A 24,257-nucleotide genomic window follows, 5' to 3' on the forward strand; every position below is an offset into this window, starting at 1 on the left:
AGGTGTTAAATGCTACTTCTATTTCTATTTTAACACTATTTATTTTAGCTATTTTAAGCGTAATATGATATGAAATGATATGATACACAGATGCAGGGAGGTAATTCACCTATAAACAACAATAACTCATGCAGCTAAGTCGGCACATCACATCTCAACAACAGAGAAGCAAAAACCAGGAATCCGTGAACACGAGGACACACACAGCACATGTTCAAAACATAAAGACAGTTTACTGCAGAGCAACAGCAGCAACATACTGTGGAGGTTTTCCTGCAGAGCGAGAGGACTTAAAAATGCATACGGTGAATTTGCTGTTTCACACCTGGAGGTGCTTCCAGAGAATCTGTTTCAAAGCTTGCCAGCCTCCTGCTCAAAATGCAGGATAATGATGCCACTGAACTGCAGGGGAAATGTGAGTGTAAGTGTGCATTGTAGCATCTCCGGCTGAATGATGGTGTGACTCTTTTACTGATGGTTCCCAACGCTTTCTGACCAACTCCAAACATGCCGTGAACAGTGTGAACACACCGTAAGAGCTAGGAGGAAAACAGACAAATGTTACTTCCCTTAATATCCTCATAAAGAACTGCAGCTTTTAGATTTTCCTTTACAAAGCTTAACATGAATTATTAAATCCCTATCACTATGATATAGCTATTTATCTTAACAACATAACAAACTCTTGATAGAGAGCTGCATGTAGGAGAATTATATGAAATTATGTTTCCCCTTATAAACCACATCATATTTTCATACACATGATGAAAAATGATTAGTGTGAATAATACACAGTCTCATCATAAGGATGCTTTGGCCCATATATTGTAAAATTATACACAAGCATGTGGAAATGAGCGACCATTTATAACCACGTGTAACATAGCCAAGGCTAATTGCACATTTACAAGCTGGCATTACGGCGAGTAAAGCTCCCACACAGCAATGTTGTGAGCTGACACACACGCACACTGCAGTTGTCCTTAAACTTGCAAACTGCAAAAGTAGGATTTTGATTTACTCTTTATTAACCACAATAAGGAACAAAATATCTACAAACCTTGTGCTTTTATCAGCCAGGTGCTAAACAAACAAAGAGTATGATTTCTCATTCAATGGCGAGGCACGTCTTCCAGTTTATCAAGTGTATTTCTATTTACAGACATTACCTTTTTAAAATAAAAGTGTATTGTTCCTCCCGTAGTCAATGGCACTTCAAAATAACAGAAGATCTGTTGAGACAAAATCAACACAGACTTTTGAAGATATTTATAAAATGCGTTCGCATGAAAACCAACATAATTTTTAGGTCATTTTCATGCATTAAAAATTATTAAAAGCAGAGGAACCTGTATAAAATGTTTTGCTTGTGATACATATTTCAATTGTACAGGGTTTATTAGGTCGCTCTCTCTGTTGTGACAAGATTCTATTTGATACCAAATAATTTAAATCCACAAATGTCATTTAAATGTCCAGTGTGTAAGATTTAGGTGAAAGGGAACTATTGGCAGAAATTTAATGTAGAATAATCCTCATGATGTTTTCACTAGTTCGTTTCATCTAAATTGTATGAATTGTATTTTTCTTTACCCCAGAAAAGGTCCTTTATATTTAAATACTTTATATTTACATCGAGGGGACCCTCTCTGCGGAGGCTGCCATGTTTTTTACATTAGTCCAGACTGAACAAACTAAACACCTTTTGAGTTTTATGACAATTAAAGGCTACCACAGGTTCTTTTTCATTTTTGCAAGGAGAGGGTGAGGTGAGGGGTGTTCAGCTGCAACATGAAACTTCTACACTAGATATCACAAAATTCTATACACTGTACCTTTAAGTGAAATGACGAGTGGAAATTTCATCTCAAAGGCTCAAAACAGTTTGTCTTCATGTAGGAGCCCATTGGTCAAAGTAAGAAACGTAGGTAATTTGAAGCGATGGAGGAATGAATCCCTGATTCTTTGCCTGAGAGTAAGTTTGTTAATCTCACCCTGCAGTCTGGGTGACGATACTGTTCTTCAGTACTCATCACTTCTCTCCGTAATCCCCTGCAGCAGGGTTAAACTCACCTCCACTAAAATCTGTGTATGAGCTAACAGCTGCAGCTGCACAGCAACTACAGGTAGCACTGCAGAAATATGCTTTTGAAATGAAGAGTTAGATTGAAGAAATGTTCTATATGGTTGTTATAAAAAAAGAGTGTTATCATCCAAGTATTGACCAGGACGTGAAGATTGTTTTTGGGCTTCCCCTGTGTTCGTCTTCACTTTCATTCCCCCTCATCTCTTTTTATCGAATTTGTGCGATGAGATGTGCTCCTTGCAATATTGGCTCCTTTGTCATCACCACTTGTGTGATGAGCCAGAATGGTTAACCGTCATCCTGATTGGAGGATTCCACAGTGGGTGGGAGTGGTTGACCTGACATCTTGCCTCATGATGGATGTAATTCAGGGGTCCACATAAGTTTAAGAGCAGCATTTTAGTTTAATGACTCAGTGGCTTTTTGGTGTGGGCCAGGAGAGGAGGGGAGGACATGTGCAGCCCAGAGCTTTTATTTTAGAAAATAGTCTGCAGGACAGCCAGTGACAAACTGCCCTTATAAAATCCATTCAGGCCTGTACCTGCATCTTGCAGGTGCTTGAGCTACAGAGCCTCTTGCCTCTTCATCTTTCTGTTCTGAGCTACAGCTTCTCCCTGTCTTTACCCATCCCTGTGTCCTGACACGCTGCTGCTGCAGTGGCTGGCAGACAGCACAGGCTACCCCCCATTAAACAGGAGGGGATCAGGTGATTCAGTAGCTGAAGCTTGGTGTGGTGCTTTGCAGCTGCGCTCTTGATACACAAGTTCAACAATGTTGTAGGTAAAGATTGGCAAAGTTATCACCAGCTATACTTGGATTCATGGTTTGAGAATTGCCAGTATAGAACCAGTATGTCCAGCATTTCAGAAATACTGAGGTCTTAACTTTAAGTGTCTGCTGAGGCTCAAATTAAGCATATGGAGCCTGATGGAGATAAAAACACACACAATGTCATTTGACTGATATGCTTAGTGAAATAAAACAAGACTGCAGTACTTCATTGACCTGGGCATCACATTTCAGCTCAGAATAAAAAGAGATAACACCTAGATTGTATCCTTTCATTTACCCAGAGCACCCAGGCATTAGACTGTATTTATGTTAACAGTGCAGGTACCAGGGGAAGGAGTAATTACAGGGATTTTTGGTTTAGAGTCATTCAAGTGGACCTTCAGCACTTCAGCGATGTAAGACACAGCAGAGTACTGAACCACTCACTAAACCCCACCCCTGTCTCTCTTGAGCCTGTCCAATCAAACACAGTATAATGTCCACAAATGTAACATCAGCAGATTTACCATTTAAAATTTATAGTAGTTTTTGAATGTCAAACATGTCAGTAGATTTTTTTAGATGATTTTTTTTTCTCGGATGTAGCTTGTTAATAATAAAACGTTGGTTTTGATCAGTTGACAATCGGTTGTATATCATTTTCATCACAATGGCAGTGGAGAGGCGCAGCATGCAGATAGAGGATAACAAGTAAACGAAGATGATACTTGAGGGACGCCACTAAAAAGAACAGCATTAGAGAAGGTTTTCAACTGAAGTCACAAGAACAACTGAATTCAAGTAATAAGAGGTTTAACTTACTAACATTATAAATTATGTCTAAAAACAAGCAAGAAAAAACCTGCAGGCATCACCTTGTTGTCCTAAACAGCAGAAAACAGCTTGAAAAGTTGAAAAAGATTCATATCTTTTTTTCAGGTTGACACTACAGTAGCCAGCTGTTATTGTCCCCCAATTCTCCATTCATTGCACATAGCTGTTCACAGATATTGACTTGCTTCACTGCAGCTTTTAAAACCTGCAGTGTCAGAGGAAAGCAAGGGAGGTGAAAGGAGTCAGACTTGTTCATTTGTTATCTGTATGCATGTGTTTGTGTGTGGGTGAAGAAGACGAGAGCTACAGCAAATGAGAGTCTGGTCTCCCCTGCAGACTCATTGTTGCGGCTATAAAGTTCTAAGATGGTAGTCATGCTCTGTGTGTGCGAGACACTGGTTTAGTGTTATCACAGCAATAATGGAGACTGGTGGGAATGCAGCAGTCTCTCGCTCAGCCTCAGTTGCTGTGTTACAGGCGTCTGTCAAACTTGGGCTGTTCAGTTTTGCATCTATCAGCATTCAGACATTGAGAGAACTCTCGGTTTCGTCCAAAGATGATTAGCATTGAGCTTCAGTCATGCTCCCAGCCATGTGCGGCTCTCCCTCCCACCGTTTGACTTACCCATTAAGGCTCCTGCAGTGTTCAGGCTCTCCTTCTTCCTCTGTCCTCTGGATAGGGTTTCACCAGCAGTTTGTAAAGCAATCTCTTAGTTTGAATGTATCCTACAGTTTTAGTGACAAGAGTGAGCAGGAAACAGTGTCAGTGTTAGTGCCCGATTTTGATTTAGCTTCAGTATTTTGGACAGAAACTGAAACATGAGAGAGAAAGAAAACATCAGATAATATTGCAGCGGTATTTCACTATATAATTCAACGATTATTTGGATGATAAATGAATCTGTCAATTATTTATTTGATTATTAATCGGATAGAAAAACAAAAGCCAACTTATGCAATGCTGCTTTTGTGTGTATTACAGACATCTGCTACTTTATTATGATGATATTCCAGATTCAGATATCTACTAGTTATAATTCAAGTTCATGATACATTCTGACAACCTCAAACTTAATTTAAGGTATCTTAAAGCTGAGCCACAGTGTGTGCCGTGTAAATAACAGACCTGACTAATCAATGACTAAATTAGTTGCCACCTATTTTTAGAATCAATTAATTATTGCAGCCCTAATTTCTATCAGCTTCCTTCTGATAACCAAGTGACAGCCACAACCATGTTTTATCCCCTGTACATTAACGTACCTTTTTTTATCAATGTTTTCATTCTACTTGCACGTTTTGTCCCAGACGTTTGTGCTGCTGCTTCCTGTCTAATTCTAATTAATTAAAAACTATTAATCTAAGGTGAAAATACTTAAAATGCTTGAAGACATACACTGAACTGCAGATATCCTCCAGATATTCCCTGGAGTGGCTGTATGTGTGAATGTCAATGTCCAACTGAGACACTGCAAGTTGCAGTTACCAGCAGTGTAACAGGTCAATCTGCCATATCAGCATCTGAACAAGAGATATTCTGAGCTCTTGCTTTTGGTTAGTTCACCCTACAGTTAAATGGTGTAAATATTAAATAACACATAACCACAAAATACATTTTATGGTGAGGCCTGTGTGAAGTAAGTGATGCATAAATCTCCACTTGAACTAAAGACCTGCACATAAGTTTGGACTCAGTTGTAGGCTGAACAAGTAGATTCATTAAAATATTTGTTCTAGGATTCTAAATATGAGGAGTCACTGCTTTCCGTTTTAAATGAATGGAAATGTGTGTGTTTTTGTTCGGGAAAATAGGTTGAATACCATATTTGAAGATGGAAATTGTATCTGTTAATCATGAAAATGCTCAGGTCGTCCCAGTGGACTACCGGTTGGGACACATGCTATGGGCTGTGGCATCACACACACACACACACACACACCTATACAAATACACACATGTCAGAATCCTTCTTCAGAGATAAGAACCAGGGACACTTAACCAGATGGGCTCATTGCTATTATCCACCTCCACCTGCCAGCAATCAATCACTCTAATGAATCTGCAAGCTTTTCCAATCATGTCTGGAAAATAACATGCTGTTTGGTAACTAGTGAAGGGAAACACACGCGTACGCCCCTGATGTAACGCTGGTGTGAATTCCCTCTCACTCCACACCCTCTAAACCAACTGACACTAACTAATTGACTTGCAGAACAGCTTAATAAAACTAAAAGCAGAAAGAGCCATCTAGCCGACTCATTACATTGGCCTAATCCTTTATAGGTAATTAACTTTTTTCCCCTTTCTGTCAAACAAAGGGAAATTTATAATACCGTCAATCCCCTCTTACTTCCCTGTCCACCTACAGTGCTCTAACTGAAAGGAATATTTTAAAGCTGATGTCCACAGAGAAACAACCGCCCAATCCATCTTTCACTCTTACTGAAATATTTACGTAGCTGAGGAACATTAAATGAATTGTAGTGTTCAGAAATGTATAAGACAATCTCCCCCACCCCCACCCTCCACCTCAAATGTATGTTACTCATTCTTGTCACACAAAAAATTGTTAAGCAGCCTTGCCAGTGCTCTGGAATCAGAGGATTTCCTTACATGTTTGCTGGGACTGCTGACACTGTGATACCAGCTGGTTCACTAAAAACACCCTCAAATATATAAAAATCATATGTGACATGTATTAAAGTTGGAACTGTGAAGAGCCACTGGTTCTAGAAGTACTTTGCCCCACTGCAAATCCTTTTCTCCTCTCCCTTCATGACGTTCACCCTCCCTGGCAGTGAAACAATCTGTTTAAAATTTTCATGCAAAACCCATGAGCCCTGGCTGCAGTGGATGTGCAGAGGAAGTCTGACAGAGGCATGAATCAAGAGTGTATTAAAAATATAATGAGTTGTTGCAGTTTGGGCCAAAACACAACACCATAGGGGCCAAAGACAGCAACACCTCTGCAGAACTCATCCCAGAATCGATCATTTATTCAGTTTAATTCATCAAGTTTTTCTCACTGGTACTGGCACATGTAACAGAATTTTTAAGCTAGTAATATTCAATGCTCGACTTCAAAGGAGGAAAAACACAGCTGCACTGGCCTCTGTGAGTTGAAAGTTACTTGCCTGTTGAACCGCACCAGGCTTCACAGCTTCATGTTCTGACCACATCCACCTGGGACGCAAAGCTGCTCTCACCAAATTACTGCTGCACGGGGTTCATCGTCACTGGTTGATGTGAGCTGGATAATTACGCTTGAGCTTCTCAGGCATAAAGTTTGGAAGATGTCGGCACAGTGGGGTTCATACTTTCTTTTGGGGTTTCCGCTGCACGCTGGAGGCAGGATGTAACATTTATATTCCACTGCAGAGATCAAGTGCCTTGTCTTTGTAAACTGACATCTTGTTTGGTGTCTAATATGTGTGTTGCACCCCTGTTGTTTATTTACGCTGATATATTTGTATTATTTTAGTTTTTCTCTGTTTTGTTTCCGACGTTTGCCAGAAACGTCATCAACACACCCATTGCTTTGAGTCCTCAGGAGAATCGCTTAATGAACCCACTCATTATCTAGACCTTTTTACCAGGGAGCTGGCAGGAGAAACTCCAGAAAAAGTCCACCGCAACTGACTCAGACATTTGTGTTCTCAAGTTCAGCCCCTCTGAATAATTGCAAGATATCATGTTCAGCATTCAGTGCATGTCTGACAGCACCTTTGGTTTAATTAGTCTTAAAGGTCAGTAGTTGGGTGATTTATACTGAAATTCCCCATAACAGTCAGAGTTTACTTCTCCACTTCTACCATTACCAGATGCATTTCTTACACGAATGTTTTAAGCGATCTAATTGCTATTATTTATTTTGTATTTATTTTATGAACTCAACTATTTCAAAAGTAACCAGGGGAGTTTCATGTCCTCCTTTGAAATGCATTAATTGTCTGTTGTCTTAAACTGTCTCTGCAGAAAATGAACAGGACTTCTCGAAACTAGGGTGTCTGAAATAATTCTTTATAATCTTGACACACAAATCCTTACTGGTTCAATTTCTATGAGAAAACATACATTTAAGGCCACAGATAATCACAACATCAGCAATGTGTCTGTGTCTGATTCATTATGCAGTGACATCGGCAATTTTCTCTTCATGAAAACTATCCCATCATACAAACATTCAATATTTCCAGACTGGGCCTTTTTTTTTTACGTACTAAATGTTAACACATCTCTCTCTCTTGTTCTCTTCCAGGCCATGGAACCAAAGGAGTGTTCGAGCTGCTAGCAGGCTGGAGGAGAACGAGGGAAAACCTCCCCTTCAAGGAGCGTGTGGCGGATGCTTTTGCTGATGTGATGGTGTGCTACACCATGACCAGCTCACTCTACATCATCACCTTTGGCATGGGAGCTAGCCCTTTTACCAACATCGAGTCTGTGAAAATTTTCTGTCAGAGCATGTGCGTAGCCATACTGGTCAACTACTTCTACGTCTTCTCGTTCTATGGCTCCTGCCTGGTGTTTGCTGGCCAGCTGGAGCAGAACCGCTACCACAGTGTTTTCTGTTGTAAAATCCCCTCAGTGGAGTATCTGGACCGCCAGCCCACATGGTTCAAAACTATGATGAGTGACGGCCATGACCTGTCCACGCACCACGACAGCGTACCCTACCAGAATCACTTCATCCAGCACTTCCTGCGAGAGCACTACACAGAGTGGATAACCAATACTTATGTGAAACCCTTTGTGGTCATTCTCTATCTCATCTACGCATCTTTCTCATTCATGGGATGTTTACAAATTAGTGATGGATCAAATATTGTCAACCTGCTGGCAAGTAACTCTCCGAGTGTCTCGTATGCTCTAACTCAGCAGAAATACTTTAGCAACTACAGCCCTGTGATCGGGTTTTATATTTACGAGCCCATCGAGTACTGGAACTCCACGGTGCAGGAGCACCTGAAGACTCTTAGTCACGGCTTTAACAAGATCTCCTGGATGGACAACTTTTTCCACTACCTGCGGGTGGTGAATGTGAGTGCGTCAACTAAGAGCGACTTCATCACCATCCTTAAAGGCTCCTTCCTGCGCAGCCCGGAATACCAGCACTTCACTGAGGACATCATATTCTCAAAGAACCGTGAGACTGACGAGTACGATATAATCGCCTCACGGATGTACCTGGTGGCGCGGACAACTGAGAAGAAGCGTGAGGAGGTGGTGGAGCTTCTGGAAAAGCTCCGTCCATTGATGCTTATCAACAGCATCAAGTTCATTGCCTTCAATCCCACGTTTGTGTTCATGGACCGTTACAGCTCTTCTGTCATCTCCCCCATCCTGACCTCAGGCTTCAGTGTGCTCACCATCCTCATCCTCACTTTCTTCCTGGTCATCAACCCCTTAGGGAACTTCTGGCTCATCCTCACAGTTACGTCTGTGGAACTGGGCGTCTTGGGTTTGATGACCCTTTGGAACGTCGGCATGGACAGCATCTCAATCCTGTGCCTTATTTATACCCTCAACTTCGCCATGGATCACTGTGCACCACACCTGTACACTTTTGTGCTGGCCACCGAGCACACTAGGACGCAGTGTATCAAGTTGGCACTGGAGGAGCACGGGGCTGCCATCCTGCAGAACACATCCTGCTTCGTGATCGGGATCATGCCCCTGGTGTTTGTGCCTTCCAATCTGACCTACACACTGTTCAAGTGCTCCCTCCTCACTGCAGGCTGCACTGTGCTGCACTGCTTCGTCATCCTGCCGGTCTTCCTGACCTTCTTCCCACCATCGAAAAAGAGACACAAGAAAAAGAAACGGGCCAAGCGGAAAGAGCGGGAGAGGGAGAGAGAGCGGGAAAGGGAGAGGGAAAGAGAAAGGGAGGAGATAGAGTGCATTGAAGTCAGGGAGAATCCTGATCATGTGACAAACGTCTGAGTAGTTTGTTATTTTAGCAGTGCATATCAGTGGGTCAGTTATTGGTTAAGGAGAGGTGTTCTCCAACTGTGAGGTGCCTCTACAGGTGCAGGGGAGCTTGATATGTCCCCTGAGGAGTGGACACCCGTCACTCCCAACCAATAGCAGCTAAGCTGGCCAGGGTAGAGCGCAGCCCCACTGGTCGGTCATTCAGTCCTTCAGTCTGGACAGTGCAACATGCTCATGGTTCTAAAGCTCTTTCCCAACTATTTGGTATAAAACACGAGTTAGTTGCCAGAACCTATGCTTGCTAAGTCTGTAGGTACATTCTAAACATACAGTGTGGTAGTCTATTATAGCAATAGCAATTCTAAGTTCATCTCCTGCAGCCCTTATCTCAAAGACAGTGAGTGAGGAGCAAAGCAGTCTGTAAAAGGAAAAGTTGGTGTAAAGTGCTTAGGGTGAAAATACACAAGTGCACATATTGAAAGTGGGCAGACGACGACTGTGATCGCACCTCACTCCTCACACCTCGGTAACAGCAAAAAGAAACAAAAGAAAATTCTGTGGAAAGAGAGAAACTGTGGACCTGGAAGCACACTGCATGCTTTTCTGTAACATGAAAACAAGCTGAACCAGGCAGATGGCATACACTGTGTCCATTGTGAAGAATTTATCTTTCACATTGCATCAAGTGAATAGTACTGTCAAGGTAATGAGGCAAATATGTCTGCTTTATTCCAGCAGTCATCTAAGGTATCAGACAATGGCAAAATATACCGCAGTGGGCTGCAGTATATGAGGTGAAAGTGATGTGTAACTATTTGGCAGCAGTATTTGAAAAGGCAGTAAACCTGAGGAGTTATATAAGAGTACTTGGGTAAATCCTAAACTGCTTCTGCAGATGACTAAAACCAAAAGTGAAGAGTGTCTTCAAGACTGGAAATACATCCCAGCAGATTGATTACAATGGAACATTTTTGTGAGGGTATGAATGTGTTTGTGATCCACTTACAAAAGCTCACTGGCATGGTACTGGTAATTGGAAGGTCCAAATGTGATTCATTACTAGCAGTGGTGCCAAATGGTGTACAGAAACTTTTGTCCGACTGATTTCTATAAAAAACAAACAAAGAAACAACGAAAAAGATGAGCTTTGTCCCGGCTAATTTAAATGATTGCTATTCAGTGTTGTTTGGGTTTGTGAAGCAGATTACGAAACAGGCTTTTAATTAAGCAGTGAGGCACTTTTTGTAAAGAACTCTGTCTTTGAATAGCGAGACAAATCAAAAGGAAAGAGCTGATGTGAAACTAGTAGGAAAATTCAATTCAAAAATCACAATAACATTTTAATAATACAAATTACTAAAAGTCCAGCCCTGCAACATAACCTTTCCTTAACATTTGCTTTTTTTAATTTAATATTTGATTTTCAGCCCTCAATAAGTAATAAATTATATTTTTACGCAGTCGATGGATCAAAGTGTGAAATGTAAGGTGTTGATCATCACCTGGCACTTCAGTTCCCCTCAAGCTGTGCAGACCTTTTTAGCATCTTTCAGCTCATTGTTTTTGGTTGTACAACCCACGACATGACTGTTTTGGTTCACTTCAACCACTTTCATCCACCTGGTTTGCAGCAGCGGGCAGTATTAGCCCGTGAAAAAGCTTTATCAATTTATCAACTCTACAAAATACCCTGCTTATTATACAGTCTTGGAATTCTAAACTGGCTGCTGATTCTCTGTGGGGTAAACAGTATAATCTGTGTCTGTCAAAGTCCGATAGGAATCTGTGATGCAGTCAAAAACCAAACACACTCAAGGTCAGCAGGCCCAGCTGATAGCGGCCTGAGACTGACCTCTGGCAGGCAGATCTTAGCTGGTGGCATGTGATAGAGAGGCCTCCTGTGAGCAGATGAGGCTGATTGCCAACCTGTCAATAATGTCTTAGGACACTGACTGTTCTTACAGGGCTGTCATTGAGGGGACACTGCTGTCTTTTCTCTGGGCTGCTACCAAGAAAGAGAACGTCTCTCAGCTAATCAGGCAGCTGGAAGGAGGATAGAATATTCATGCTGTACCACATGTCAGTGAGGGGTATCTGCTGTTTAACAACGACCTAATGCATTCATATAGCAAATAACTAGATATAAAAATGACTGATAAACCTTCTTATTTGGAAAGAAATCAGTAAAATAATGAGAAATAAAGGTTAAAAGAATAATTTCCTGTTATTGCGAAGTAAGACAGTAAAGTGTTGAATTGTCAAGAACTTTATCTTTCATCAGACGATGCCCTACTTAGTATTAAGGCGTTTATGGCAAGCTACTTCCTGAAGCAGCTGCAGTGAGCGTCACGTTATGTAAAAGCCATGTCATGTATGTATAGCAAAAAGGCATGAAATCTTTGAAAAATGGGAAAGAAATGCAGATCTTAAATAATTTACCTCCCGAAAATAGACTGTTTGCATGGCACTGTATTGTATGTATGTATGCATGTATTTAATTTTTCTGTACGAAGTCTGCATTTTTATTTTTTTTTCAGTTTTGGCTCCGCTGTGGTGACTTAAGTTTGTCGTCTCGATGGATATTCTGTAACACCATGTGCTGCAAAAGAACAAAATGAGTCATATCTGTTCCAAAACAAAAGCCAGAGGATATTTCATCTGTAAAATATCTGTAAATTATTCTTTTCTATATTTTCTAAAAAATATATATATACTATAGAAAGATTTTTAATGACAGAATTTTCTTAAAAAAATAAAAAGGGAAAAAAGTTGAACACAGTAGGCCAGTAACAAACAGTGGAATGTTACCAGTATAGATCTTATTCCTTGCAAACTACAGTGTCAGTGTTTGTTGATGATTCACATTTTTATGTGGGAAGCTGTTGCCACCATTTTATTGTTTGTTTGTGTGTCTTGACTCCTTTATAACCTCTACTTGGCCCTCACATTTAAGGATATTACTCAGTACTCAACAGCCCTTTTGTAAACAACACAACGGCCCATCAGGCTTTGTAATGATAATTTTTAACGAAAAAAAAAAACACATTAGAAATTTACATATAGACAGAATGTCCAGTTTATATCCTGAATTAAATTCATTACACTTTGCTGTATGGCAGATCAAGCTTAGCAACTAAGATATCAATATTAAGCATCACGTCAGGAGCATCATTCCGATATGGGCGTCTTCCTCCTCATCGCTGGCTACAAAGCTATTGCCTAGCAACACTTGCCACTTTTCAGCTACTTTAAAATTAGCATAATTTCCAATACTCGCCTGTCTGATTAGGCTGCTGTGTATTTGATATCATAAGAAATGAAAAGAAGTGACTAGAAGTGATTCTTCTACAGCAACGTAGTAGAAGAACCAACAGGTTATTGAAAGAGCATGTAATACTAATAATACATACTATGTATTATTTTTTACCAATGGAAATGAAAACTCGGGTTTAAGGATGAGCATGCCATTATTCAATATTTTATTATTATTGTCAACAAATCCCCTGAAAAGACCAAAACCAACAGTTTGTCTGTTTCTCAATATCTTCGACTTCCCCAGCCAAAGCCTACTGGTTCTCATATTCTTGTTTCATTTATGATTTAAATCCCATTTATCATTAAAAAGGCTAAAATAATAAACAGTTGAGTACTGTAATTATTTAACAAACTGGAGACATGTGACGAATGAATGTTGATATACCTTTGGTGTTTTGCCAGCAGGATGGTATAAATATACATGGCATTTATTCAGACAGTGCCATGGCAACTGAAAATGTGGATTGTGGTTGGTTTAAAAGTGTGAACACATTTGTTTCTAAATGATGCACCAGGATGAACCTGTCCGTGAAGAAAGCAACATTTGAGCCTCAGCAAAAAAAAGTCTTAGAACTCAGATTGTTTGTGTAACCAACGACAAATAGTTTTCGATATGAACCATACACAGACCTCAAGTATGGAAAAGGAGAATTTTATGCAAATAGAAGGACTTTGTTACTGTGATCATCAGAGCACATGACTGAGCCATAACAAATTTGTGTCTAGAAACTTTGCACATTCACAGAAAAAATGTATAAATTATTGGGGGTAAAGAAGATTTTGGGGGGGGGGTTTCCCTAACTTTATTTAAAATCAGATTTGACTGGTGACCATTGCTGTTGAGGCGTTTTCCCTATTCTTTTAGATAAAGACCCTGTCCTCTTAGCCTGGGGTGTTTTCAAGGCAGCTGCTAAGAGGCCAGAGTTTCTACCTTTTGTTCATGTTGTGTGTAAAACTAGGTTTTTATGTTCACGTTGAACTATGTTCTCCTTGTTTCTTTCTCGCTCCCCATCCTTGACATAATAGACAAGACTTTTTTTTGTCCTCTGACCTCTGTTATCTTATGGGGCAACTGCAACAGGACAGTGTCTTTTGCACAAATAAAAGACTAAAATTGTTATTCTGGGTCTTGGAAAATACCACACAACTGATAACTTTTGTTTTACTATAAGTAGCATATTGAGTTGCCATGGTGTAAGTATACTTTATGAAATTTATGTGTGCATTCATGATTGTAACGATGGGCCGTGCCACATGATGGAATGTTCAACTTGTCAGGTATTATCACTTAAATAAAGTTCCTATGCTGTATGCCGATGGTAATGAAGAGATGTAGTCCAGTGCAACAGAGTGACACATTGATGTGTTTGAATAGGTTTAGGACAACAGTGGAGATCTGTGGCACAGAGGAATAAGATTTGTATTTGCAGTGGTCAATGGACTGATGGCTTTGGTCTTGGGATTTGTAGACAATAACACCATTGACAGCTTCATTCTTAACATCTGGACTACTGTATAATTACTTTTGATGAGGCTCCAGACGCAGTAGCCAGCATGCATTCTGCAGAGTACATATTGCTTTACTCACATTTATACATCGTCTACTACATTACTATGTAAAAATTAACTTTCATCCATAAATACAGCATTTCTTTCTTCAAAGTTAGATAAAGGTGACTGTGTCAAATCTATTGAAGTAATGCACATTTTCTACAGCTTTAAAAATCCTTATATCCTGCTGGGTTATGCAGCTTTCTGTTCTTTATGGTCACATCTCATCACATGAGTGATACTGTAACATTACACTAGATATGTCCACGTGATAAATAGGCTTTGAATGGGGTGTTAAATGAGGTTACCTTAAAATGCTGTTTATTGAGTAAAATGCATGATAATCAAAAAGGAGACGCAGAATTAAAATAGTAATATAAATAAATATGAATGAAAAAGTGCTGGTATTTCAAAAGTTTCAGTCGGCACATAGGTGAGTGTACTATATGTCTCATGGAGTGCTTTCCATGCACTAGGACATTTTCAGTTTCTACAACCAACAGCACAAAGTTTCCACGAAACAGGGCAATAAAATTATGCAATCACCGCTTGTGGAATAATTGACTGTACATGGTAAATTTGTTTCAACCACAGCCTCAGAGAACAAATTAATGTTTTAGTGTAAATCTTCTATCTTGTGTGTCAAGCCACAGAAGTAAGCTCATGTACCCTCATTCATCAAGCCTGTTATTTGATGGCATCTAGGTCAGCATTTTTCATGACCTTTACAACAGTGCAGAGGGCAACAAGCTCAATAGGGAAAGGGTTATTCTGGTAACCTTAGTCCATCTATCTATCCATCTGTCTAATGATTTCCTTATGTCATTAATTCAAAAATACTAACATATATAGCGATGCCTTGAATTGTTAAAATGCTGTTTCTGTGCTACACTTTCACCATCCTCACCGTCTTTCTATGCCTGATGGGAATTTTCTGACCCAAATATCTGGAACATGGATAGCAGACCCAACTGACAGTACAATTAGTTGTTCGTTTGTGAATATGCATTTGGAGGATTCTAATAAGTTTGTCTTAGCCTTGTATACTATGTCTTCAAGGAGATTCCACCTAATTAAAGAAAGTACATGTGCATTGTGGTTTCTTTGGATGGTCCACTCAGTTTTATCAGATTAGTCAGCTCAGGCAAATTGCGAATGAATGCATTTGTAGGTCAAGATCCCTGACAAACATGAAATAATGTTTGTCAAGATCCATGACTATGGGATGTATTGTTTCTGCAGGTTTTCTACTACTAGACTCATTTACTATTAGTTCTGTGTAAATCAAGTATTTTCAAACTAATAACATGACTGAATGATGGTTGTCCCTCCCTGTTTGAGTCGGAGTATACGGACAAAGAGCTCAAAAATAAAGACCAAACAAGTGGTGGTGATAGCCAGACCCACAACAATGACCCAGATATAACAATTTAAGCATTTTATTGGTGAAAATATAACTTTTAGATGACTAATCACGGACTGTCACAGGCATATAACCAGGAGGATTGCCTTACATATGATTTCCAATATTTCATTACATATGTTTGTCACATTGCAACTAAGATGAAAGTGTAACTTATAGTACCTGGTGCAGGAGAGATAGCTATGAAGAGATGACACTGTTGATTGTCTGCATGATGTACGTGAGAGGATGTGTACTTTGTGTACTCTGAGTACTTTGAATTTGAGGGTAAGAAATCTCTCGTCTAGCTGTTCATCTTGTAAGAATCATATGAAGTTGTTCTTCTGCTCTGAAACTGAGAGAAGATCATTTATGTTTGTCTCCAGAAATTGTGGTTTACACACACAATACTCATAATAATAATAATAATAATACACAATACTATGTAAAAATTCCTGCTCTGCTTTATGTCGTCTGGTATTTTTGGTAGCCTTCGGAGGAGGCTGCAGAGCTTGAACTCTGTTTTGGTAATCTATGCCTCTTACAAAACATCCGGAAGATGTAACCTCATTTGACTGACTGTGACAGAGTGAGTGGGGGAAAATAGAGTGAGGCAGGGATGAGGGAAACGTAAGAAGGAGGAAGAGAGATAGAAGAAGGATTCCAGCAAGAGAGGCGGTAAGCCCTCGTTTGAATTTGAAGATTTCAGCAGCAGGAATGATGGGAAGTTTTCAGGGGGGAAGGGAGTTGTCACATGAATGCAGGCTGGCTGTGAGAAATGTTCACGTTAAGTGCTTTACTGATGCAATGAGTCTTATTGGCTCAGTTTGCTTACCTCACATGTAGAAAGTTGGTTTGTTGTGACTATGCAGATTTGGAGAAAAGTGAGATTTTACCTAAATTATCAAGAGAATTACCTCAGTATTATGTCAGACTTATTTAATTACATATTTCAATTGGGCTACTCCAGCATGTTAGTATCACACTGCCATAAAGTTGGTGGACATGAGACGACCAGGTAAAATAAAAGGTCAAGGTTAAGAGACAAACCTCTGTCCCCTCTTCACATTCAATCTGTATGAGCAAGGGGGCAATTACGAATTAAAACATTCACATCCAGTAGTGTTGGCTTCACATGAAGCTCAACTTTATTATTCCACACAAGATATTTCTGTTTATGTTTATTTCAAGTTAGATAATTATTTTTCATAATTCCTTTAATGTTCATTTTTGTGTAGGTATATGACAATGAAATAGCCTTTTACATGAAAAAATACACCCACGGCAAATAGAAAAAGACATGACATTATAAATTCTTGTACGAGAAAATAATATAACAGTGCTCAACATATACATATACAAATCATACATGTTAGTAACATTTCAGCAAGTAAATGCAATATAATTAAGTATAACAAGGTAAGTGTCTCACAGACAACCTGCATGAGGCGTTTAGGGTCCTGCACGGGTCCTGGGACAGATCCTGCTTTCCTTTGAAATATGTCACGCTCCAAAAACACTTGGTCCGTACCGACACAGGATCTCTGCTCAAATTTAAGTTTCCAAATAACTACAGGGTTTTGTTTTTTTTGTTTTTAATGTTGCCTCTGTGATTTACTACATAATTACAGTTTAGCAGCACTCCCCATGATAAGTTCACTGAACTCAGTGTGCTGGAGTGCCCTTTGAAAGCTCAATAAATGAGTTCACAGTGTGTTTTTCTTTCAGGCTGTAGAGAAGGTGGGGACACTGATATGTGATATACTGATACTGTGTGTGTGTGTGTGAGCTCCATATTGCATGACAATGGAAGTTTTACTGTACACAGCAGCATCATAGTGTTTTTCTTTTACTTCCTGACAGACACTGGCAGCATTAGCTCCTGCTGTCGTGTTGAGCTCTGTTGCAGCATTATTGCGCCAAGCTGCCTTGGCCGGGGATATTTTTGGCTCCCACCTTGTCTTAATCCCGTCGTGATTCTCCGATGGATTATTCATGCTTCCTCTCCTCCCCTCTCCCCACCTCCTCCCTTTCTCGCCATCTTTCTTATTCCTCATTTTACACCACCAGATCCCCCCCGACCACCTTCCTTCCACCACCAGTCTTCCCCTTGATATGGAGGTATCTTTATTACTGTGCCTGCGTGGTACAAGGCTTTAAGTGTCTGTTGCCATGCTGGGGATCACGCCTATAATTTATTCATTTATATAATGTATCTGCTGTTCTCCACATACCCTCCAAATATATAAATAAATAAATACTAAATCAATAATCCTGTTAACACCGCAGCCGAGCTTTTAATGTATCCCTCTACTCTCTCCCCTTCATTTAAATTGCTTTTGCTCATAACCCGTTGACGTAGTCTGAATCCCCTGCTGAGTTCTGCTGTGATAATTACTGCCTGAGAATTCTCTGCTTTGCTCTTGTTTTCCCTCTCTGCTAAGAACATAAAGACTTTCCACGATGAATACAGTTGATGATATAGTTTATGAGTATATATTTCAGTGGAGGTGAATACGAGAGAGAGCGGAGAGTGAGAGTTGCTAACAAATGATGAAATGATGTTAGAAAGATGATGGCCGTGCGCTGGGTGGGAAAAATGTTCAGGCACATTTGGTCCTCTGGGTAACTCCAGTTCTAATTCTATAACTTATCTTATCTTTATAAATTAAAATAAAGGATATTGCAACTTCCTGACCTTGACATGCACCAGGTCCAATTAAAAGTTGACATTAGGTCAACACTATGCCAGCTAAATCTGAAAATACATCATTTACTTTCCATTTTGTCCACACTCAAGTTTCACTCACTATACAAGAATAACTGAGATGTATTTTAATTATTTTAACAATGTTTTTCTCCATGTTGCTTGTGTTGCTACATTGATTCTGGGCACTGCTTAAACATGGATGACCTGCACTTAGTATTGTGCCTAAATGCATCTTGTGTAGAAACAAAAAACTGAAGCAGCTCCTTAGACCTTCAATTCAAATGAATCATCCTCTGGCAAAGTAAACAAATACCACTACTACTATCCACTAAATACTGCTCAAGATTGGATGAGTGTAGCTTTCAAAACAGTTGGCATATTGTGTACATTAACACTATGAGAATGTTGGTTGCGTGTGAAGTTGCTTCACTGAATTAAAGAGATGAGAGGTGCCATGCTTCTCTTCTTGGTATATAAATGATCTGCAATTCTGTCCACGATTGTTTGAAGTTAATCATCAAGTAAAAATGCCAAACTTTTTCCAGTCCAGTCCTGTTGTTGGTAAAGATTTAATGCTTCTCCTTTCTTTTGCAATATTACATTTTAACGATGACTTGTATAACAGGAAGACTGTGTCCCAAACCCCACTATGTCACACACCTACAACTCTTCAGCTATTTATAAGAAGAACCACTGGGTATTCTCTGTATGGAAATCAGTGGCATAGAGACAAAAGGCTCATTTATATGCCCAACAGACGGAGCCTAGTGTCCATACTCATTTGTAAATGTCTTCTCAAGGCATAAGGGTCCGGACTAAACAGACAACACGGCAGTACCACCAGAAATCATGGGGGAGAGTGGAGCCAATAGTTAAAGAGACGACCATAGGACACAAGGAAGACATTTCCTGTTGTTCATTCACCTTGTACAGTGACAAAGAGCTGTTTCTGCCTATAAGAGACACATGATCATAGCCTCTTTCACTGTTTTATTAATTATCCACTACCTCTCAGTGGATGATTGATTGATTCGCAGTTTTATTCATGGGTTAGCGGACAATAAGACACTAGAATCCATCGGACAACATGTTAAAGTGAAAAAGCACTTATTTTTAACATGGTCCCAAGATGTCAAGACAACAAGTGTAAAAACATTTTTTTACAAGAACTAATCTAAAAACAAAATCATCATGAAACCCTCATAGGCACCATTAAATCCTAGAAGAAGAAACAGTAAATACAATGTAATGCATAGTACAGATGTCTTGGTAAACAGCCATGTCAACATAAAGGATGTATGAAAGTACGTGGGCAGTGATAGTTCGATTTTTTTAAATGGATATATCTCTAATCGTACGTTCAGGGATAATAAATGAGCCTTAAGTCAGTGGTGTACTGGATATTGGACATACCGGGACAGATCCCGACCCTGTCTGTCTCTTTATGGACCATATCTGGGTGCCTGCTGTTCTGAGTGCTTGTGTGTGTTCTGGTACTGGGATCACTTTACATAGTGTACATATGTAATTAAGCTTTGCTGACCTGACCGGAGTACCCACTATTACTGCTACTCATTTCATAACATTTCTAATACTTGACAGAGTTATTCATTAAGGAAATATCAGTTGTTTAATTAATCATGAAAATAGTAGGTGCAGCCCCAAAAAAGTGTTTGTCACTATCACGTTTTTAAAGTAAATTATTGGCACAAAAACGTTAGTAGAAAAACAAGTTATGAGAGACATTTAATGTCCTTCTAGGCCGTGTTAAATAAGATATGGTGATATTTATCAATACACAGATTCCTATCTGAATTAATCAAAAGTATTCAAATGCTGTCAAGAAATGTAAGTGTGGATGTAACCTCCAATGCAGCTGCATGAATCTGTTACAACACAGACACGGAACATGCACTGGCTCTTTTGTAGTTTCTGATACACTGAAACAAACACACATTATCCAACAGAATTATATATAAAAGCAAATTCATCATCTCAGCTTGTGGAATATAAACACAAACCTTTATGGCAGCAGCACATGAACAGTCTTTCATAGTTAGAGTGCTCTCTCTCAGAGTAGTGATGAAAGATGGATGATAGAAAACAGAAACAGCAAAGGAAAAAAAAAGCAGAAGGAACAGAATGAAATCACCAGGGTAAAATATAATCCTGAATCCTTTTTTGGAAAAGCTTTTCACAGTGAGGGCTTGAGCAGCCGACCGCATCATCTGCCCAATTTTTCCAATTGTGGCTCTGACTGGCAAAACAAAATGCTCTGAATGTACATGCGGAAGAATTTTGCACAGAGTTTGATCCCAGGCTTGTGTACTGTACATTACTCTGTTGCTGCCAGAAGCTGATGAGAGCAGCCAGAACTAGAACCACAGTGAGTTGATGGTTTATGGGTATGTCTCAGTTTCAGTTTATTAGGAGATATTTGCTTTTGAATGCTCTGAATATTTAAAATTTCGTCTTTTTTCTACTGCCTGCTGTGTTGAAACTATACATTATATGCATATGGTCAATCATTTTATACTTGACAGAAAAAAAACTTGGTTTTCATTAAAAGAGCTTTTGTCTATGTATTTCTTATGACTGATGTTGTTTTGTTGTCTATCTCAGGACTTTGCACATCAGCAGCGATGCGAATAAACAGCACAATAAAGTCAATAATTTAGAAGGGAACTGAGTTTGATACGATTTGTTGACTGTATTACAAGGAAAACAGAGATTGAATCAGCACCAACGATTCAGCCTATTACTTTAATCTCAACATCACAAGGAAATAAAGTTTGTCGTCTCAGGATAAATGAAGACTGGCAACAACTGCTCTCGACGTCCTTATTCAAAAAATGTAATTTGTCTGAGTGTTGTGTGGCAAATGAACCGACAGCTGCTGTGGTGCTGCTCCTTGACTAATGGAATACAACGGTGGTATTACTGGTCAGTGTAGAGGTTTGAGACTGTGAGCGTTGGACAGTGCTAACATGCAAAGGTAAGCAAAGCTTCACACCATGAATCAGAGTTAGAGGCATTCACAGTATCAGCCTGGGTAAAAAACATGCTAATGTGGTAACATATAATGATGTACAGTGTACACTTTGTGTCTATGAATACAGAGGCCTGCTTTCCCTTTGTCCGACTCCCGAGGTATTTCCGAGTCCTGAGTTTTTTTGTCCTGGTTAAAAAGTGTTTTACCCTATAACTCTGGTTAAGCTTCATGAAGCACGTTTTTGCCAGGACAAGCAAAAAACGAAAATTGAAGTTAATACTTCAATTAAAATGATGATTATAAATCAAAATCTGAGTGAAACCTCAATTATCAGTAACTTGTCTGATTTGTCCCATTGAAACTGGTTGAACACTTTCATAATCTGTTAACCTTGAAACTGGGAGTATTTAGATCATTTGTCTGAGTGACAGTACTTTTACATCACAATGTAAATATAATCAAACACAACTTCTGCATTCAAAATGTTTTTTAGGTTAAATAGCATTAAACATTAATGATCCAAAGTAAAGAGGCAGAGGATAAAGAGGTTCTCCTCCTGAGGATTATTATTGATGATTATTATATTTTACAGTAACATTGTCCCCTACAGAAACAAGTAGTGGGTGTACATGGGTGCGGATACTACAGCAATTGGAAGTAGGGGAGTATGAGTGAGGAACAAGTAGAGAATAAGTACTAGATAAGTGGAGCTATGAGAATACAGTAGTGTTGCTCTATATGCCTGTGGTATCTCTCTGACCTGAGGTCTCCTGAAAACACAGCAGCTAATGATTTTCTCCTTGAGAGGAAAAGAGGAAATTCATTTCTCTGGACCCTGTAGGTGCTGTAGGAATTTCAGAGAAAGAGCAATTGCACCACCTAGAGCACAAATTCGTTTTCAGCCCGGGAGCCTCGTGCTTCAGACCAGCTGCAAATTTCACAATTGCTGCGTGTGTGTGTTATTTAAATGTGTTGGATAATTCTGGGAAGTATACTTCTATCAATCTCTCCCTCTCTCTCTCTTTCTGTGTATATATACACACACTGTATATACAGTATATATATATATATATATATATATTTTTTTTTAAATATTAATATACTTATACAAGCAGGTGTCATTTGACCCCTTGTTCAGAGAGAGCAAAGTTTGACTGCTGCAGCATCGTTGGTATAAAACATAATTTGAAATAGGTCACCACCAAGACCATTGCATTAGTAATATATATATATATATATATATATATATACATATATATTTGTGTGCATGTAAAAGTAACAACTTAATTTTACTCTAGTAGAAAACTTTATGCGGTACTTTTACTTTGTCTATTTGTCTATCTGTGTATTTATTCATTTCTGCTTCAGTAAAATAAAATACTTCCACATGTCAAACTGATCATATCGATCCTCTGCAGTCGTGACGGCTGGTCTATGTTGTTCATACATGTTACCACTAGAGGGCAGTGCACTCTATGATAAAAGAAAACTGTCGCCACACATGTTTTATAAGGTTGTTTTGTGATCATGTCTAAAATGTTGTGTCTCTGTGGGATTAAAACTATGACTGATGTCTATGTCGTTCTGTGTTGACACCTTTTCTGTCTTATTACACTTTTACATTTTACATTACACGCTTTGTCATTTCTTTTGACATGTTTCATTCTAAGAGATTTGTATATAAAAAACAACCCTTCTTTATTTGACATTAACTGTTGAGCTGATTGTTGTTTGCGTGTCTCGGATCATTTGTTTCATTGTATTTGTCTAATTTAAATATATGAACTGGAATACCTCTTTTGATTTTTACCCTGTCTCTCTCCAGTCTGTGTTGGACGTAGAGGATTCATATTTCCTTCAGAGCTAATAGTCCTCAGAGCTCTGATTTGAACCAGTAGTACCAGTCACTGTGAACGTCAGTCAGGGGAGTGTTGGATTTGATCGTGAAGAGCCACAGCGGGGGGGACGTGGTTGATGAGAAAAAGGTGTTCAGTGTGTCCTTCAGAATCTCTCAGAAGCTTGTACAACAAGAGGCTGTGTTTGACTAGATTTGTTTAAGACACATACATCACTACAGTACAACAGTAAAATAAATAAAGTTCCCTCAAGTTTTTACTGAATCCACACACAGCCCTTACCTACAAGGTACATGGTTTTAATTAAATAATTTAATTAAATGCAATCACCAACAGCCACACTGTAAAGCTGTAGTAGAATTCTGGCTCCTGTGCAAAGTCTAATAAAAGCTGTCAAATAGAGTGTGGTGCGAGCTGTACTAAAGGGTGCATGACAGAGGGGGGTTGGGGTGGGGTAAAAAAGGGGGTCAACCAATCTTTTATTTAACCCTGTGAGAAAGCACGTTATGTCAGAGGAAGCTGAACTGCTGGAGGTGTTGGTTGAACATTTGACATTTTGGTTTCAGACCACAGTCATGCGGTGCAGCGGATCCCATTTTTAAATATATTGCTGTGAAAGTACTCTAACACAGTAACATGTTTAGTCAGTTCATTTTTAGTGCAGATGAAGTCCTGCTTTCAAACGCCTCCTTAGGTTTAAGCACACAAGTAAAGCAGACTGTTAATATTTGTCAATGTTTCATAGGATTTTGCTGTTTTGATGTGAAGCGCAGTGTGTAACATGTTTGTATGAAAAGAGCATTTTCAGTTTA

General features: G+C 39.3%; 1 protein-coding gene across 1 annotated transcript in view; it reads left to right on the forward strand.

The window, feature by feature from the left end:
- ptchd4 (patched domain containing 4) overlaps positions 1 to 22,552 on the forward strand; it is a 44,737-nt gene extending 22,185 nt beyond the window's left edge. Inside the window, exon 3 of the mRNA XM_020091543.2 lies at positions 7,950 to 22,552. Within this exon, the coding sequence (XP_019947102.1) occupies positions 7,950 to 9,631 (1,682 nt within the window). The 3' untranslated portion in view covers positions 9,632 to 22,552. The remainder of the gene's footprint in view (positions 1 to 7,949) is intronic.
- The last annotated feature ends 1,705 nt before the right edge of the window (positions 22,553 to 24,257 follow it).

This window comes from Paralichthys olivaceus, chromosome 19 (assembly GCF_024713975.1).
Source record: "Paralichthys olivaceus isolate ysfri-2021 chromosome 19, ASM2471397v2, whole genome shotgun sequence".
NCBI lineage: Eukaryota > Metazoa > Chordata > Actinopteri > Pleuronectiformes > Paralichthyidae > Paralichthys > Paralichthys olivaceus.